The 18,947-nt window shown below is 38.4% G+C and overlaps 1 protein-coding gene across 4 annotated transcripts in view; it reads right to left on the reverse strand.

Annotated features, from left to right (window-relative positions):
• Positions 1 to 18,947, reverse strand: part of Rb1 (RB transcriptional corepressor 1) — a 143,094-nt gene that overhangs the window by 54,650 nt on the left and 69,497 nt on the right. For all 4 annotated transcript variants that reach the window (XR_013042521.1, XM_076545358.1, XM_076545360.1 and 1 more), the window contains exons 13-17: positions 18,642 to 18,758; positions 17,223 to 17,279; positions 17,108 to 17,139; positions 16,949 to 17,025; positions 15,408 to 15,604 (exon numbers count right to left, since the gene is read on the reverse strand). Coding sequence is in view for 3 of the 4 variants with exons in the window: in XM_076545358.1 (XP_076401473.1) it covers positions 15,408 to 15,604; positions 16,949 to 17,025; positions 17,108 to 17,139; positions 17,223 to 17,279; positions 18,642 to 18,758 (480 nt within the window). In the remaining variant the exon portion in view is untranslated. The remainder of the gene's footprint in view (positions 1 to 15,407; positions 15,605 to 16,948; positions 17,026 to 17,107; positions 17,140 to 17,222; positions 17,280 to 18,641; positions 18,759 to 18,947) is intronic.

The raw sequence follows: 18,947 nt of genomic DNA on the forward strand, positions 1-18,947 counted from the left end.
GGCTGGCCTTGAATTGGACTCTTCTAAGTTTTGCCTGCCCCTGCCTCCTGAGTGCTGGGATCAAAGGTATGCACCACCACACCCTACCTTGGATTTTTTTTTTCTTCAGTTTCCTAATCTGTTTAGTACTTTGAGCCAAAGCACAAACTAAGAGGATGGGTAATATATATATTGTTTCAATGGTGTGGTGGAGAAGGGACAAGGTAAAGAGATGAATTACAGATATTTCTCCATAGTCAACTCCAGCAATTTCACAGTGACAGTGTCTTAAAGGAGACAAACACACAGAGAAAAGAATAGACTTAGGGTCAAGTACTAGTAATCACTTGAGCAAGATTTAGACATGGAAAAGATTTTATGTTCAAAAGCATAAACGAGCCAGGAAGTGGTGGTGCATGTCTTTAATCCCAGCACTCTGGAAGCAAAGGCAGGTGATCTCTGAGTTCAAGGACCACCTGGTCTATAGAGGGAGTTCTAAAACAGCCAGGGTTACACAGAGAAACCTTGTCTTGGAGAACAAAAACAAAAACACCATAATCAGGTCTTCATAAGGGGCTTAGGCTTTCAAAAGCATGTGTAAAGGAGACTTCTACTGACTTACAACAGTTGTCCTCCTGTCTTTAGGTTTTTGTTAGCTGTAATGGAGGGAACCCCATATAAATACCCTTAGTTCTTTATTCACTGTACAATTATGAAGACAATTATTAAACTGACCTTCTGTTTTAGCTCTTTTAAACTGCCCATATACATACATCTCACTGGATAATTATTTAAATAAGAAAGTAATTATTCACTATGCTATTTTCAATTTTATTTGTATTTCTACTGAAGATCTATATATTTTAATTCTCCCTAGCATTTTCTTTAGATTTTAGTAAGTATACTGTTCTTTGTCACACCTTGTATCTGAATACACAATTATCCGCTGTCATATAATAAAAAAATTGTGAATGACTTAACAGATCACTTTACTAGAAATCATCATGGAATGCCAACTGGGCAACCTGATAGACACTATTTAACCTTCCTTAACCAGTTCCCACCTTTGGAGAATGATAAGACTACTTTACCACCAACTCAGGATTATTATGACAATTACACTAGGCAAACACTCTTGATGAACAGACACTGAAGCTGGTTAATAAATGCCAGATTCCCCTTTCAATATTCAATGTTTCTTTCCTCATATGCAAACTAGGAATCATGACTACATTTTCTTCTTTGCCTTTAAGAACAAATAGAGAATTTTACCTGAAAACACTTTAATAATTTAAGTTCATCTAAAATCAGTCATCAAGTATCCTGCTACTCTATGAAGTGGGGAAGGGCTCATGAGTCCCTACCCCTAAGTAAGGAGCTACTGACAGTCGATGGCTTCTTGGGGAGGAATAGTCCTAGTCCATTTTCTTTAGTGATTTGGCCTCTGGTAAGGCTGGTCATGCTTCAGTGGATGGCTTCATACCCATGCATATATGGGCAGTGTGAAATAGACGATCCATACCCATGAATATATGGGCAGTGTGAAATAGACTCTCCATACCCATGAGTATATGGGCAGTGTGAAATAGACTCTCCATACCCATGAGTATATGGGCAGTGTGAAATAGACTCTCTATACCCATGAGTATATGGGCAGTGTGAAATAGCCTCTCCATACCCATGAATATATGGGCAGTGTGAAATAGCCTCTCCATACCCATGAGTATATGGGCAGTGTGAAATAGACTCTCCATACCCACGAGTATATGGGCAGTGTGAAATAGACTCTCCATACCCGTGAGTATATGGGCAGTGTGAAATAGACTCTCTATACCCATGAGTATATGGGCAGTGTGAAATAGACTCTCCATACCCATGAGTATATGGGCAGTGTGAAATAGACTCTCCATACCCATGAGTTGGGCAGTGTGAAATAGACTAGATGGGTTACTTTAGAGGAGGACAAGGAAGAAGACAACAACTTGGGAAAGGGTGGGGAGGTGGAAAGTGGATCTGGAAGAAGGTAGGGGGAGGAGTGAAGGTGAGAATGATAAAAAATACAATGTAAAAAATCTCTAATAAATTTAAGCTAGGTGGTCATAGCACACACCTTTAATCCCAGCACTCAGGAGGCAGAGGCAGGTGGATCTCTGTGAGTTCGAGAGCCTGGTCTACAGAGAGAGATCCATAACAACCAGGGTGGTTACACAGAGAAACCCTGTCTCAACGCCCCCCCCCCCAATTAAAACTTTAAAGAAAAAAGGAGGAAGGGAGGGTCTTACTACCCCAGAAGGTGACTGTAGCAATGAATAGCAGGAAGAATTTGTTGGGAATCCTGAGTCTTGACCCACCCAGACCTCCTGGAGAAGAACCTGTATTTTCAAAGCTCTCCAGATGGTTCCTATGTACATTAAAATTTGAAATGCACTATGGAGAAACAGCCCTTAACATGGAAAACTATGCTGTCAAAGTTATGCCACATATCTTAGAGAACAAAGGGTATGTACAACAGTACAATAGTGATTCAATCAGCTTAGGAGAGCAAGCTAAAGGCAACTTCTTTTTTTTCCCTCGGGGATGGGGGGTGTGAACGACCAAGTGGGCATTAAGACAGGGTTTCTCTGTGTTGCCCTGGCTATCTTTGAATTCACTCTGTAGATCAAGCTGGCCTTAAACTCATAGAGATCACCTGTCTCTGCCTCCTGAGTTCTGGACTGCCTGGCTTAAAGGCAACTTCTTACAGACTTATAACTGTCATGGCAAAAGAGATTTTCTAAAGACAGACACTCATGCCTCTCTCTGGCTATCAACCTATTGAAACAATTAATCCAAAATTAAAATTTTCCTAGGAATCTCAGGCTGAAGGAAGGGAAAGGTTAGATCACTGTGCCAGCAAGAGGAGTAACTTGCCTTCCTAAAAGAAATTTTACATAGTTTTGACAACTTAACCACAGACCAAGTTGATGAGTGGGACCCACATCTTGAAGAAGACTGCTAAGTTAGGCATGCCTCTTGGACCTCGTTTCAGAACTCAAAGATGGACTTGGCAGTAACTGAACCCCATTTGTTCCTCTTCCCAAAGTGCCACACAGAATAATTTATCTTTCTCTGTGTTTTACTGTTCCTTATCTCTTATTTGTTTACTGGAGACAATTGACCAAGTGTAGCTTGTTGGGGCTTCCAGACTCAGGTTTTGATCCCCTGAATTCTAGTAATAGTACACTAGAACAGTGAGAAACCACAGCCTACCTGTGAGAAAAGAGGATAAGTAGAGAAAAAGCACTGAAAAAAAGCATAACACTTGAGGCTGAAGAGACTGCTCAATGGTTCAGAGCACCAGATGTTCTTGTAGAAGACCCAGCTCACAACATCCCTAATTTCAATTCCAGAGGATATGATGGCTTTTCCCGACCTCCACGAGCACCAGGCTCACAAGTGGTATACACACACATAAGGAAAACACTTTCACATACAACATAATATAAATAAATTAAAATACTTATTTTTAAAGCCATAACATTTTCAAGAAGCAAATGAGGACTCCAATGCACTAACATAATAGTGTTTAGAATGGTATCTTTGGCTCAAAAGCAAAAATACTAAAATATGCTTTGCTAAAGAAGAAAGGAAGCGTGCACTCTGTTTTAAGAATCCTCCTAAGCCCACTACCACACAAAGCTAGTACACAAAGTTAGCTGGCGTATTGAGTTTTATAAAATACCTCCTTTTCTAAGAGAGCTAGTTTTTCATTTTTATCAAGAGCAATTTGGGGAGGGGCTTCTTTGTATATTTTTTTGTTTGTTTCTAAGACATGGTTTCTCCATGTAGTTTTGGTGCCTGTCCTGGATGTTGCGCTGTAGACCAGACTGGCCTCGAACTCACAAAGATCTGCCTGGCTCTGCCTCCCGAGTGCTGGGATTAAAGGCGTGCGCCACCACAGCCTGGCTTGTTGCAGCTTTTGAGTGCTGGGTGTAACACAACTTTTAGGATCACTTTCACATTCATCTATCATTGCACATTTCCAAATCTGTTGCAAGCCTTTTCTAATCCATGTGTGACTATTATTTTGACTCTTGGTCATTTTTTTTTTTCTTTTTTCCCACAGCACAGCAATTCGCTTCTCTACTAGATCACAAGCTCCTTGGAGGCTTGGGGCTATTTCTCATGTCATATTTATTTCACTTGGGCAATTACAGTTCTTTCAAAATAGTTGATGTGGAGAATATCACGTACTGCCTGAAAAGAATTAAGGAAAATGGAACTAAAGAAAAACAGGAAAATGAGACTTCTGTATTATCTTATTTTTTTTATTTAATCATTTCTAAACTGAAATAATTCAAAAGAATATGTATTCACATTCAATAGTGACAAATAATTCGGAACCTTTAAATAATTTTCTAAAACAATATATTTGTAGTAGAAGGACTTGGCCTGTCTGGTAAAACATGTTCTTAGCCTAAAATTCTAGGATCCATTCCCAGCACCACCAACCATCTAATAAAATGGACAATGAAAAAAATTAAAATGTATGCATCCATTTACAAAGTGAGAAAAAAGCTGGGCGGCAGTGGCACATGCCTTTAATCCCAGCACTCGGGAGGCAGAGTCAGGCGGATCTCTGTGAGTTCGGATCTCTGTGAGTTCGAGGCCAGCCTGGGCTACCAAGTGAGTTCCAGGAAAGGCGCAAAGCTACACAGAGAAACCCTGTCTCGAAAAACCAAAAAAAAAAAAAAAAAAAAAGGGGGGGGGTAGAAAAAAAAGACATCGGTTTGTACATGAAGAGCTAGGACTTGAAACTTGAGTCCTCTGAGCCCGTATCTTACATCGGACGTGCCACCTCTCAGGGAAGCAGACCATTTACGTGGTCTACTTCAGAGACAAAGAACTCTGTGGCTACAGTAAGTAAGCTAGAGAGAAGGGCTGTGACACAACAGCCAAACTATTACAGCCACTGCAAACAGGCCAAGTTTTTCTCTAAGGCAACACAAGTTATTGCAGGTTCTTGTACGGGAAGAAGGTATGAACAAACTTAAAAAGATTAACTTGTACTAAAGTATAAGGTGGAAGGCAGTACAAAAGACACACTTCAGAAAAGTGACTACGATGTAAAAAAAAAAAACTAAAAATAATTAATCATGTGAGAGACATAGCTAAGTGTTTTCCGAGAACTCATAGCGCTCTATATCACACTACACACACACACACACACACACACACACACACACACACACACACACACACACATCACACTACAGCAAAGGAAAAAATGGGAAAAATTTTAAACTAATGGAAAAGCAGAGATATTGGGAAGCAAATGTGATATAAAATAATAGGGCAGAGGGTGAAGTCCCAGAAGACCTCATATCAAGCATATAGCATAAAGGCCAAGATGGCAATGCCCCCTACCCCACTCAGGGCCAGCTAAAACTAACCAGTGCCAGCGGTGAAGGCACAGAGCACTCAAGATGTCTGAGAGTAACCTAGGACTCATTATAATATAAACCCCATTCCCCTTGGGGGATATTCTAGATGCTGATCATACCAACAACATATGAAGTAGTATGTAGAATGACATTGTACTAGAGAATGCATGGAAAAGCTCATATTATGGAATGAGCCAAAAGCCCACCCCAAGGTACCATGAAAGCCCCCAACTTTCTACACAGAGGGGCCACCAACTTGCTAAAGGTTCTCTTTCTCAGCCTGCTTCCAAGCCCTTACCACCAGCCCTTAGACACATCCTCTCTTGATAAACTCAAGGGAAGTGCAACTATGCACTTCTGCTCAGTATCTCTTCTTCAGAGACCCAAGAACCTGGAACACGCCAGAACCCTGTAGCAGCCAATATCAAAACTGTATTCTGAATAAAATAAAATACTTTCATATTTGACGGTGAAGCCAAGTCTCTCACATGACCCGGGAATGTACTAGTTAATTGTGGAAACTAAAGGTGTGATATTAAGGATAAACTGGATAATGGTAAGAAAGGTTAAAGCCTTAGATGTTTTCAGAAAGAACTGGTTTTAAAGATTAAAAAAAAATCAACACAATAGATTTTTCATTATAGTTTTCTGCCTATTATTTAACTGTATGGCCTGCATTGTTTCATTGTCCAAATCCACATTTTAAAAACTAGTGAATTCAATAATCATTATCTTACAATTCAATTGTCTTCCTGTAACATATAATTCTTTGTAAACTGTAACTTGAAAAAAAAAGTCAGCACATTGTCTCCTGGTGAATACTGAGACCTTTGTGCAGAGTGCTCTGGAGGTTAATGATTCACAGAGGAAGAGACAACGCAGAGCCTTTCCTGGCTTTTATAGAACCACAGGCTTTTCTCCCTTTTGTGTTCACTTCCTGTCAAGCTTGACATTTCAAAAGGATACCAAAGCGTCTTAAAAATCTGTTTATGAGTTTACCACCAAATCAGGACTCAAAAAGTCTGAGTCGTTCACTCCCACACTGCTGTGTGGAATATTATCCTTCATCTAACATTTAGGAAAACAACTGAAGAAAAAGACTTCAACCTTTTTGTATGTAAGAATATACTGACCAAAATGAGTGTAGTCAGTCAGCCATGTTTGACCATATTCACAGGAAACAACTTTCGTGTGATTTTCTAAACGCCTTCTGAGGAAATAATGAACTACCAGCACTTCAGTGTCCACAGAGTAAGCAGTATTCCAGCAGAGCAGGAAAACAGGAGCAATGCCCTAAATATCCCTCATGGATTTCTATTTCATATTTATATATATTCATCAATCATGAAGCCTTGTATTTAGAAACTGACAGCCCTGATGAAGCAACAAGAACCAGAACAAAATAAAAACAATACTTTTCAAACGTTAGACACCAGGACAAAGGCCGTGACTCAAAATTCGCGCTGAGCCGCCATCGCTGCAGCTCACTGCAGAGAAAATGTCCCGGCCACACACAGACAAGAGCGGAGACGGAACCCACTGGTCCCCAACAAACAGAAACCAACAGTACTGAGGAGACAGAATTAACACAATGCAGCATAGCTTCAGAGGTCTGGGACACACTTCAGCTAGTTCACAAACAGCACACACTCCTGAGATTAACTACCCAGCACTAAAAAGGAACCACTGGAGGGAGCAGAGCCCCGCCTGTGAGGGACCACCACAAATTCTGATTTCTACCCGCCACAGTGAACAAGCTTGTGATCCATCTATAAGCACTTAACAGAACATTGCTTGGATAGTGGGGAAAAAATTAGATATAAAGACGGCTGTTTGAATGAATACAAAGTTCCTGGAGCCAGAAGGAAACAAAAAGTAAAGTAGGGGAGGTGGAGGGTTTTTATTTGTTTGTTTTTTTTAAATTGAACTATTTACAATTTAAATATGTCCCAAAGTACAACTCAAGAATATGATAATAGTCAGAACCCAGTAAGACAAAATTCACAATATTTAACACCTAGTTTAAAAAAAATCAACAAGAGGCAAAAAAAAAAAAAAAAAAAAAAAAAAAAAAGTGGTGCTGGGAATATTATTTTAAGGTGTGTTGCTTTTGTTTATGTTGCATTTGTTGAACTCTGTGAAGCTGTGTTACTGTGCCTGTCTACAACATCAATGCTCTAATAAAGAGCTGAACCCAACGGTGAGGCAGGAGAAAGGATAGGCAGGGCTGGTAGGCAGAGAGAATATATAGGGGAAATCTGGGAGGAAAAAAGAAAGTAGCCAGAGAAGGAGGAGGACTCCAGAGTCCAGCCACCCAGCTACCCAGCCAGCCACTGAGTAAGAAACAAAGAAAGGTATACAGAGTAGAGAAAGATAAACGCTCAGAGGCAAAGGATAAACAGGATAATTTAAAGTTAAGGAAAGCCAGGTAAGGCCGGGCATTTATAAGTAAGAATAAGCCATCGTGTGTGATTTATTTGGGAGTTGGGTGGCAGGCCCCAAAGGAGTAAAGAGCAAAACCAACAACAACGTGGTTGTTAGAAAAAAAAATATCCGTCAACAGAAACTCATCTAAGAAGAAACAGACATTAGAATTAGAAGGAAGATATTTTAAAAGTTTTAATATCTATGTTTCATGTGTCCAAGAAGGCAAAGGAACATAAATCTGTTAAAGAGATAAAAAAGGAATCCAAATAAAATTTCCAGATAAAAAAAAATATAGTATCTAATATGCACATGGAATTAACAGCATCAAACACTCAGAAGCAAAATACCCACAGGTCTGAAGGTATAGCTCTAGAAACCATCTAAAATGATGAGACAACAACCACCTTCCTGTAAAAAGAGGAGGGGGGGTGGAGTAAGCAGCAGTAGGCTGTGGAACAACCCCAAGCAACTTCATTATACGAGAATGGAACCTGCAGAGAAAATGTCCAGGCCACAGACAGAAAAGAACGGAGACGGAACCTACTGGTCCCCAACAAACAGAAACCAACAATACCAAGGAGACAGAATTAACACAATGCATATCTTCAGAGGTCTGGGACAAACTTCAGCTAGGTCACAAGCAGCACACACTCCTGAGATAACTACCCAGCACTAAAAAGAGGACAGGTAAAAAGGTCAATAAAAATATCTTAAAGTATAGCCGGGTGGCAGTGGCATATGCCTTTAATCCCAACACTCGGGAGGCAGAGCCAGGCGGATCTCTGTGAGTTCGAGGCCAGCCTGGTCTACAGAGCAAGATCCAGGACAGGCATCAAAACTACACAATGAAACGCTGCCTCAAAACAAAAAAACAAAAAAACAAAAAAAACAAAACTTAAAGTATAATGGCCCAATATCCAAATGTGGTAAAATCTACATGCTCACATATCCAAGCCAAAAAAAAAAAAAAAAAAACTATAATAAGGCACATTATGGGAAAACTAGTTAGAATCAATGATAAGGAGAAAATCTGACAAGTAGCCAGAAAGAAAAGTCTTCTGCACCAGGGAAACAAGAACACAGTGACTTGAGGAGGAATGTAAACCCAAAGACAGTAGAGCAGCTTGTTTACACATGAAAAGAAAGCTATAACCTAGATTTCTATGCTTAGCCAAATAGCTTCCAAGCACGAAGTGACCTGTTTCTTCAGACATACGAAAGTTGAAACAGTCCTCATAGATAGACCTTAAATGAACAAATAAATAAAAAGTTCCTAGAGACAGGAGGAAAATAAATCAGATGAAAATCTGAACCTATATAAAAAATAATGAACACCAAAAAGAAAATCATGTAAATAAATAAAAATGTATTTTTATTTTTATCTTATTTTCTCTCTTTTTCTCTAAAAGATAACTGATAGGCTTGACATTGTGCCGCATGCTTTTTAATTCAAGTACTCTGGAGGCAGAGGCAGGTGGATCTCTGTGAGATTGAGGATAGCTGGTCTCTACAGAGTTTTAAGCCATCTGGGGCTATATAGTGAGACTTTGTCAGTAAATAAATAGGAAATAAATAAATAAATAACAGAAGTTATACCAATGCACTGTTTTATAACCCTCTAGAGCAGCAAGGAACTGTGCCCTGCTACATCTGGCTTCACTGTCTTTATACTATATGAAAAGTTGTAAAATAATATTCAAAGGTAGACTGAGAAATTAAGGCCACACATTGTAAATCTTAAAGCATCCAATTATAAAAATAAAATAAAGAAGTATAAGTAGTGAGCCTACAGAGAAAATAAAATGGATTAAAAATATTCAATGCAGGCTGGAGAGATGGCTCAATGGTCAAGAGTACTGACTGCTCTTCCAGAGGTCCTGAGTTCAATTCCCAGCAACCACATGGCGGCTCACAACCACCCGTAATAAGATCTGGTGCCCTCTTCTGGCCTGCAAGAACACATGCAGACAGAACTCACTGTATGTATAATAAATAAATAAATCTTAAAAAAAAAATTCAATGCAAAAGAAGGTCAAAAAGAGGAAAATGAACAGAGACATACAAGGAGAAAACAAACACTAAGAGAACTTAGTTTCAACCATATCAACAGTCACATTAGATGTAAAACTTCCAGAAGCTGAGCATGGTGGCATACACTTATAACCCCAGAAGTTGGAATACAAGGCAGAAGGACTGCTTTGGAGTTTTGCATAATGATTCCAGGACAAACAAAGCTACAGGAGACTCTGCCTCCAAAAAAAAAAAAAAAGAGAGAGAGAGAAAGAAAGAAAGAAAAAGAGAAAAGGAAGAAGAAAAAAGGGGAACTAGGGGAAGGAAAGAGAGAGAAAAGGAAATAAAAGAGAGAGAAATTAAATATTGGTAGACAACAAAAACCAAAAGCAAGACTCAACAATTTGCTACTTTATAAAGATATTTACTTTAAGCATAAAGACACAAATCAGTTAAAAATTAAAGGAGGAGGGAGCCATGTCAGTAGTGACAAAAGAAAGCTGAAGCAGACTAACGAACAAGAGACAGTTGCTTCACAGATGTATCACCAGGCAGACAGTTTTTTCATAGCAACTGATTAGCAACTTGGTCAAAGATCATAAAATTCTAATTTTTCAAGGCCTTTTGCCTCTGCCCTTCTGGCCCCTCTGCACTGAAATCTTAGCCCCTTGTTCACATTCCTCCTTGCCACACATGCCCTGGGTGGCTCTGACCCTTTCCTGGCCTTCGTTCTTGAATCTTTTCTTTCTCTGACGTCCGTCCCTGTTCAGTCTACACTCTCCCAAGATCATTTCTGTGAATACAAAAATGTCTGTTTCTTAACATTAAGACTAAATTTCTCCTATCTCCGCCCATCACGCTGTCACATCAAACATCACTAAAAGTTCCTGCTAATTGAAATCTATATTTCATTAGGCTCCAGCAATTAAAACTTCAAATCTTAACCTTAACCATTCTCTGGTCAACATCCTCAAATTCCTGGCCCCACTACTGCCCTACTGTGCCTACCTAGCCATATTCTAATGCCCGCCCAAATTCACCTCATAACTTACCTTTTCTAATCCTACAAATAGCTGCAAGAAGATTCTGGGGAAAGAATGCCATCATACAGAACTGTGGTGGGACAACAGATGAATAGTTTCTGTCCTCAAAAGTGCCTGGAATTCTGCAGGGCAATTCTTTCCTCCTTCACCAGTCTACTCTCTCCATGTGGTCCCACAGTAACAATTTCAAGTCACAACCAGTCTCCTCCAACTTTTAAGTGCCACTGAATCTTCTCCACCTCACCCTCAGTAAACCACCTCAACTCCATTTTATGAAACAAATAAACACAAAACTGAAAAGCCATTAATTTGAAACTTCCCCAGTTTCCTGCAGGGCACACAACAACTACCTTACTCACAGTGTTGCTCGTTCCTCCCTTTTGCCACAGAAGTATTTTGGAACCCACATGCTCTTCTGAAATGTGACCTTGTCTCTCCTTCAACAGGAGGTGGCATCCATTTCCCTATCCCCTCAACCTGGCAACCATTGTGACTGTTTTGTTTTTTGTTTGTTTGTTTGTTTGTTTTTGGAGATAGGGTTTCTCTACGTAGCCCTAGCTGTCCTGGAACTCATCTGTACACTAGACTGGCCTCAAACTCAGAGATCCACCTGCTTCTATCTCCTGACTTCTGAGACATGTGTCACCACTGCCTGGTCAACTGTGACTGCTTTGACCAGCAGAAGGTAATTTCCAGATATGGTCCTCTCAGAAGCCTTTTGGAACCCAGCTTCTATGTCAGAAGTGTGCCTACCCTAAAACCAAAATGCTTTGAGGAAGCACAGCTTTCCTCCTGGACCATAGGGCAAGATGGGAGTGTGAAGAAGAGAAAGGAAGAAGCAAGTGTGAGTGAGAGTCAGAAGTCTGAACTTGGCAGGGAAGAGAATCTTGGAAGCAGATCTGCTGGCCCCAGGCTGTTGACACCACAGGGACAGAGAGCAAGTACTCTGTAAAGCTATTCCCAAAGCCTGTCTCACAAAAGTCATGAGCAAGATCAAATAATCATTTGCACTAAACTGTTTCCTAGCAACAGAAAACACTGGAGCGAGTTCTTTCCCAGTCTTTGCAGAGCTGGCACTGCCACAGTGGTGCCGCTTCTGCTCTGTGCTCAGTCCCCGCCTCCACCTGTGCCTCTTGTTCACGGCTCTCCCTCCTCACCACTTCGTGTACAGTCCTTCATCCTATGATGGTTGACTTCCTGCTTGCTACAAGTTTTAGTTTCACTGGTTGCTTCTACCACATCTGAAAGAGCAAGTTTTCCTTCAGACTTTGCAACCCTCTCGTTCATGCTGGGTTTTTTTTTTTTTTTCTTTTTTTTCTCCTCTCTCTCTGGCTGCTTTATTTCCCCCTTTTTTTTTTGGTAGGCGAAATCTTCCCTTTTGTGTGCATCCTTTCAATGTCCTTGGGGTTCTACCTATAGTCTTGTTTCCCCAGATTACATTCTCCGCTTAGGTGATATACCCAGCTTTGGACAAAGCACACCAAGATTCAAATGAGAGCTCTGACACTTGGCATGTATGGTCTGGGGAAACATCCCAAACTTCTAGTTATTCACTTCCTCATCTAGACTACTATGAGAATGCAATGATTAATTTTTTTTAAATGTAATGACATTCTAAGAGGTGCTTACCAAACTGACCAGCATAAGATAACTTGTCAAAAAAGACTGGTAATGTTTATTATATATGTGTGGCAGCTCTCAAATCTATATTCCTAGCCTAAGATTCTTTCCTAAACTCGACACATATATACAACTGACACCTCAATTTGAATGTAATTATTTCAAACTCAAATGTATAAATTGAAGTTTATCCTCAAAAAAAAAATTACATTCAATCCAGGCTATCTATCTTCTTAAATGACACTATCGTTCACTTGGTTATATAAGCCAGAAACCTGAATTTCATTGTAAGTTGATCCCCTCTTCCCCTTACTCAGCCTTATATAATTAACTGCTACATCTGATAATACCATGCCACATGCTGTTTTTAGTGCTTTATACATATTAAGTCACCCAATGAGATATAAAGATAATAAATGACTGGTAAGACATTACAGGTAATAGATAAAGTAAGACTGTAAAGGAAGCATGACTGTAGCTATAATATTTCCACAAAAAGCAAAGAGAACCATTAAAACATGGTAAATGAAAGGGCAGAAAAAAACCTTTCAAATCCCATGTACTAATAGAAACAAATGTGACTTATGAATTAAACAGAAAACTTTTGGACTCAGCACTTAAAATAACTTGTTGCCCTTGTGGAAGACCCAAGTGTGATGGTGGCTCACAACTATCCCCAGTTTCAGGGGATCCAACAGGCATGCATGTGGTACTATAGATGCATGCATGCAAAGAAACAGTAATACAGATAAAGTAAAAATAAATAAATCTGTGAAAAAAAACCACATTAAAAATAAAGTAAGCAGGGGGCTGAAGAGATGGCTCAGCACTTAAGAACATTAGTTGCTCTTCCAGAGGACCCAGGATCAATTCCCAGCACCACATAACAGCTCACAACTGTCTGTACCTCCTGTTCCAGGGGATCTGACACCCGCCCCCCCAGACATACATGCAGGCAAAAACACCAATCCACATAAAATAAAAATAAATAATTTAAAAAAACAGACAATTACTTAAATGTTTTGGAGTCCTAACAGACATGCTATGACTTAAAATGTCTCCCACATTCTCACATTTTTGAACACTTGGCCCACAGTTGCAAGCAGGCCCTGACAGGCTAATATATGAAGCTGTGAAAGTGAAGCCGACATTGCCATGGAGACCAGAGGATGTTGCAGATGCCTGGACTATAGGACATCAGCTGAGGAAAGTTACAGGCACAGAATGGAGCTGGACCAAGGGAGAGGCTATGTGGTCTGGGTTCAATCTTCAGTACATGTACACATGCACACATACTTTAAATGGGATGAAAATTATTATTACGTCATTTTATTCCATCGCCCTCCCCCCTCAGTCAACAACACAATGTGAATACAATCCCATCAGGTTTCAGTGTTAATGAGATAATTTTTTTAGAAATACAAAATCAAAAGTCTATGAAAGCTTGCTGAGAATCTTGACCTGGCTGTTCATTACATGGATGCACTCAATTTATGAAAAACTCATCAACGGTCACCTGAAATTTTTATTTTCCTATGTGTGTGTTTGTATCATATTTCAGTTATTTTTAAGTCTGTGAAAGCTCAAGTATATGTGATATGCTTTCCAACACAATGACCATCATTCTCACAGGAAAAATACACACCATCACATTTGCATGGCATGACTTATCTTCACAAAGTTATCCACTACCAATCTCATAATTTTATAATTTAAAGTGTAATATAAAATTCAGGCATTAAAAACATATGAAAAATAAAAGCATTTGCATGAGACTCTCACTGATTGACCATTCCTAATTCAAAAATCCCAAACTGGAGATGCTTCAAAACTTGAAATTCATTCATACTGAGGTTCAAACTAAATATGCTTAGCATGCAACACAGTTTAAATTATTATTTTAAAATCTGCAAATCTTGTGAATCTCAAGGTATTATCCAGTAAAGTAGACTTGAAGAAATAACAGTATTATAGGGGACTATTTTATAGTTAGTACATAGGAGATGCTTCCTTTATTAAAACAAAAGCGGCTGGGCAGTGGTGGCGCATGCCTTTAATCCCAGCACTCAGGAGGCAGAGCCAGGCGGATCTCTGTGAGTTCGAGGCCAGCCTGGGCTACCAAGTGAGTTCCAGGAAAGGCGCAAAGCTACACAGAGAAACCCTGTCTCGAAAAACCATAAATAAATAAATAAATAAATAAATAAATAAATAAATAAATAAATAAATAAAATAAAATAAAACAAAAGCTTTATCAGTAGCTTGTACCCTATAACTAAAATGCCTACAGCACAGAGCTTCCACTTCTATAATGCTATAAAACAATACCTACTATTAAACAATGGTGGACTTTGTATTAACTTCTTTGTTATTTTGCCTTATTTTTTTCCCCCCAGAGCTGAGGACTGAACCCAGGGCCTTGAGCTTGCTAGGTAAGCACTCTAACACTGAGCTAAATCCCCAACCCCGGACTTTGTATTATCTTTAAGACTGGGACAAAATGATCAAACAGATACAGAAAAATGTACATAATCTCGGGCTTTTAATTTAGTTAAAAAGTGTAAACATTTATATTATCAACAATAACACTTGGATTTTAAATAAATTACCTCAATACTTTTTTTTAATGTGCCAAGCTTTGTGAAAAATTGCTCCTAAACAAATGCATTAGATGGTACAGGAAGCTCAACAGGCCAAATGGCCTGGTGTTGTTCACAGCAGAAAAACAAGCAACTTACACACCTGCATTCACACTTAGGAATGCACATCCACCCACACAAAATCCATTCTTATATTCAACTTGACTCTTAGGCTGGGCATGGATTATTCATTAAAGCAATAACTTCTCATTAACAGGTAGTTAGCCATGTACATATGAATACCTTCAGTGATTTAGCTAGTCACTTACTGAAAGCCATGCAAGGGATTCCATGATTCGATGCTCACATCTTTCTAAATGTTTTATCATTTCTCTTGTCAAGTTGGTTTCCACTTTGATAAAACTTTCAATCACTTTGTAAAAATCAAAGGCTTTCAAATTAAGTACATTCAGAATCCACGGGAAGGATAAATCTGTCCCGGAATCAAGACTCTGTGATGTATTTCCTAAAATAAGAGGGGGAAAATGTGTCAATATGAAATGTTAAGGACTGAACTGATGAGATTTGGAAGATCTTATCACACAGACTCAAAATATAGAAAAAGGGGTAAGCAATTCTTACTTAAATCAGATATTTTTTATTCTGTGGTCTACAGACTCTCAAGAAATAGGCTTGAGTGTATTTTAAGTGTATCTCCACACATTTTTCTTAGAGATAGGAATAATAATTTGCCTAGGTGTACATAGCTTTCACTAATATTCAGGCAGGTATCCATTACCATATCCATTTTAACTACCATGACTGCTGGGTTGAGAAGACCAATGATGCTTTTAAGATTTTGCTAATTACCGGGTAGTGGTGACACATGTCTTTAATTCCAGCACTCTGAAGGGAGAGGCCAGCCTGGTCTATAAGTTCCAGGACAGCTAGCACTACATTATGAGACCCTGCCTCAAATCTGGTGCTGCAGGCCTATAATGCCAAATACTCAACAGGCTGAGGCAGGAGAATTATAAGTTCAAGACCTGGTCAGGCTACCACAGACTTGAGTTCAAGGACTAGTGAGATCCTGTCTTAAAAACAATGCCTAGTCCTTGCCCTGGGTTCAGTTCTCAACACTGCAAGAAGAAATGGGAAAGAGACTTTGCTAACATTGTTGGAAAATGATCTCTCTTTAAAAATGTGCATACTGTGGTTATTTATGAGGGTTCAGTTTCAGTGATTACTAATTTAACTTCTTTTACTGTCTAGCTGTATCTTTAGATCACTGTTCCTCTTTTGTTTCTACAAGTAAAACGTTTTACTATTTACAATGTTTGAAAAGTACTATTTTTTCAAATTATATTTAAAAAAGTTCTTGGGTTTTATTCTGCTATTTTCAACAATCATTAAATTTTCATAGCTATTATAAAAGCAGCAATCAATTACTAAGCATCCAGTTTCTAGTGGATTCCTGCTCTTGGTCTCTGAGCACAGAGGCAAAACAGTGCTGCATAGAAGACCGGCTGTTCTTCAACACTCCTGTGGCACCTTACATGTTCATAAGCCTTTGTAGTAGCAGTTTCAGTGGCTGCCTTTCTTGGACTCAATATGCTCAGAGCAGAAGCCTCATGAATTCTACCCCCCAGACGACCTGAAATGATTGACGTGTTAGCCATTTAAAGAGCTGTAACAGCCAATCACAGTGTTCAGTGTACAGTGATCTACAGTACAACTTCTTCTTCTCACCACACAGATATACATACAAAACAAAACAAAAACAATAACAAAGAACCCACAAGATAACTTAAGGGTTTCTTTACTTTAGATTAATTAAGTTACAGTGCTTATTTATTAAAACTTAACTTACTGCTATATGTAGCCATTACAACTTCAAGAGCACAGGCCAATAAAGACATATGAAAGATGTTGTCATTTAGGAGTTTGCTAAAAGAGGGAAAAGAATAAATGATTTTAAATATGGCTTTTATAAAAAGAAATTGTTTTATTAAAACTAGAAAATATTTACCTAAAATTCTGAATGGATAAACGTTCTTCTTCCTAAAACAGATAATTTTTTAAAAGTTTAATTGAAACTTTATATCAGCATTGATTTTTTTTCTAGTTTATTCTCTTTAACTTACTGATTTAAGCATGGATTCCATCACACGATAATATAATCGGACTCCAAGTTTATATCTCTACAAACAAAAGGGAAAATATTAAGAGCTCATTGTTTTAGAAAATCAAAAACTTAACTAATTTTTGTTCAAGTCTTTTCCTGAAACACACTCTACCCTTTTAGGAACATGGTTAGCAAGAGATTGTAAAAGCTAGTTGTTTAAAGTCCAAGGCTTCCTATAAACTAGTGGTTAGCACTCCCAATAAATTAACCAGACTAGTATGTCTAGGAACTGATGATGTCCCTTTGCTCTTTTTCAGCCAGTGTCACTTGCTCCACAGAGAAATATGCCCGATACTATTTTAAGCACTTTACACATCTAATATAATCCTTTTGGTGATGCAAACATTTGTTTTTGAAATGGCCAAGATTAAAAAGAGTAGTTTCTGTCTGTAAAACTCATTAACACTGGCACAGCCCAAAAACAAACAAAAAACCAAAGTTGACTTAATTAGTAAATGTTTTAAACAAATAATTAGTTCTCATAAATTAAAAAAATAGGTGTTTGAATTACAGACACATACACAATACTACTGTATTCTAAAACAAGAAGGTAAGTACTACATGTACTCAAAAGAATTTTAAGTATAATCATTTAAACCAGTGGTTCTCAATCTTCCTAATGCAGAACTCTTTAAATCAGTTTCTCATGCTCTGGTGACCCTCAACCATGAAATTATTTTCATTGCTACTTCATAACTGTAATTTTGCTATTGTTATTAAATATAATGTTAATATCTGTGTTTTCCGATCGTCTCAGGCAACCCCGTGAATAGGTCGTTTGACCCCCTCAAAGGGTTGCAACCCCTGGGTTGAGAACCGCTGGTTTAAACTAACCAGTGGCATCAAAATATAAACTCACCATACTGGAATAAATATGTTCAGTAGATTACAATATTTTGACTTACTTATTATATTACCCTAATGTCATGTAACAAAGCAAGCCAGACCCAGAAGCAGTCTCAGAGAACTTAAACAACATGTTCAAACTATATAGCTCATAAACAGAAAAGCCATGTACAAACACAGGCTTAACTCAATCCATGTAGTCTTACCAAATATATTAGTTCATTTCTGAAATGGTATTGCTCAATAAGAACACTGACAAGTGGTAGTATAATGTAATCCTATTCATGCATACATAGATTCTAATTTTTTCTTAATTTTTAAACTGCTATAATTAGCATATGCATTTTTGTTTTGTGCACTGGACTGAAAAGGGATTTCACATACAGTTTCCCATAAGCAGCAGCAAACACAGCAGCTGGGATATTTTCCACCTGCCATTATCTTATACTACGATGCAAATACTCCCACAGTTCAGACTGTATAAACAGATGATTTCTATACTGTGGCACTTACAGGTGTGAGTTCAAGTTACCTGCACTCCAATGTCAACACACCCCTGCCCCACAGCGTTCGCAAACTTCTCTTTAAAGATGTGTCCAACATCCTTTACTCTTTTCAGGATATTTTCTTTTGGATTCACTGTGCAATTCTTTAAGAAATATAAACAGAAATAAATATTGAAGATACTATTTGACCAGAATTAACATTTTTCTCTTTCATAGTAAATGACTTTGATCTGTTGCTTGTTTATAAAAAACAAGTAAACACTTCTACTATGACAAAATTGACAATACAGAATATAACCAGCCAACATAGAAAACCATTGTATGTTAAAACT

The sequence above is a fragment of the Peromyscus maniculatus genome, chromosome 9, assembly GCF_049852395.1.
Source record: "Peromyscus maniculatus bairdii isolate BWxNUB_F1_BW_parent chromosome 9, HU_Pman_BW_mat_3.1, whole genome shotgun sequence".
NCBI classification, from domain to species: domain Eukaryota; kingdom Metazoa; phylum Chordata; class Mammalia; order Rodentia; family Cricetidae; genus Peromyscus; species Peromyscus maniculatus.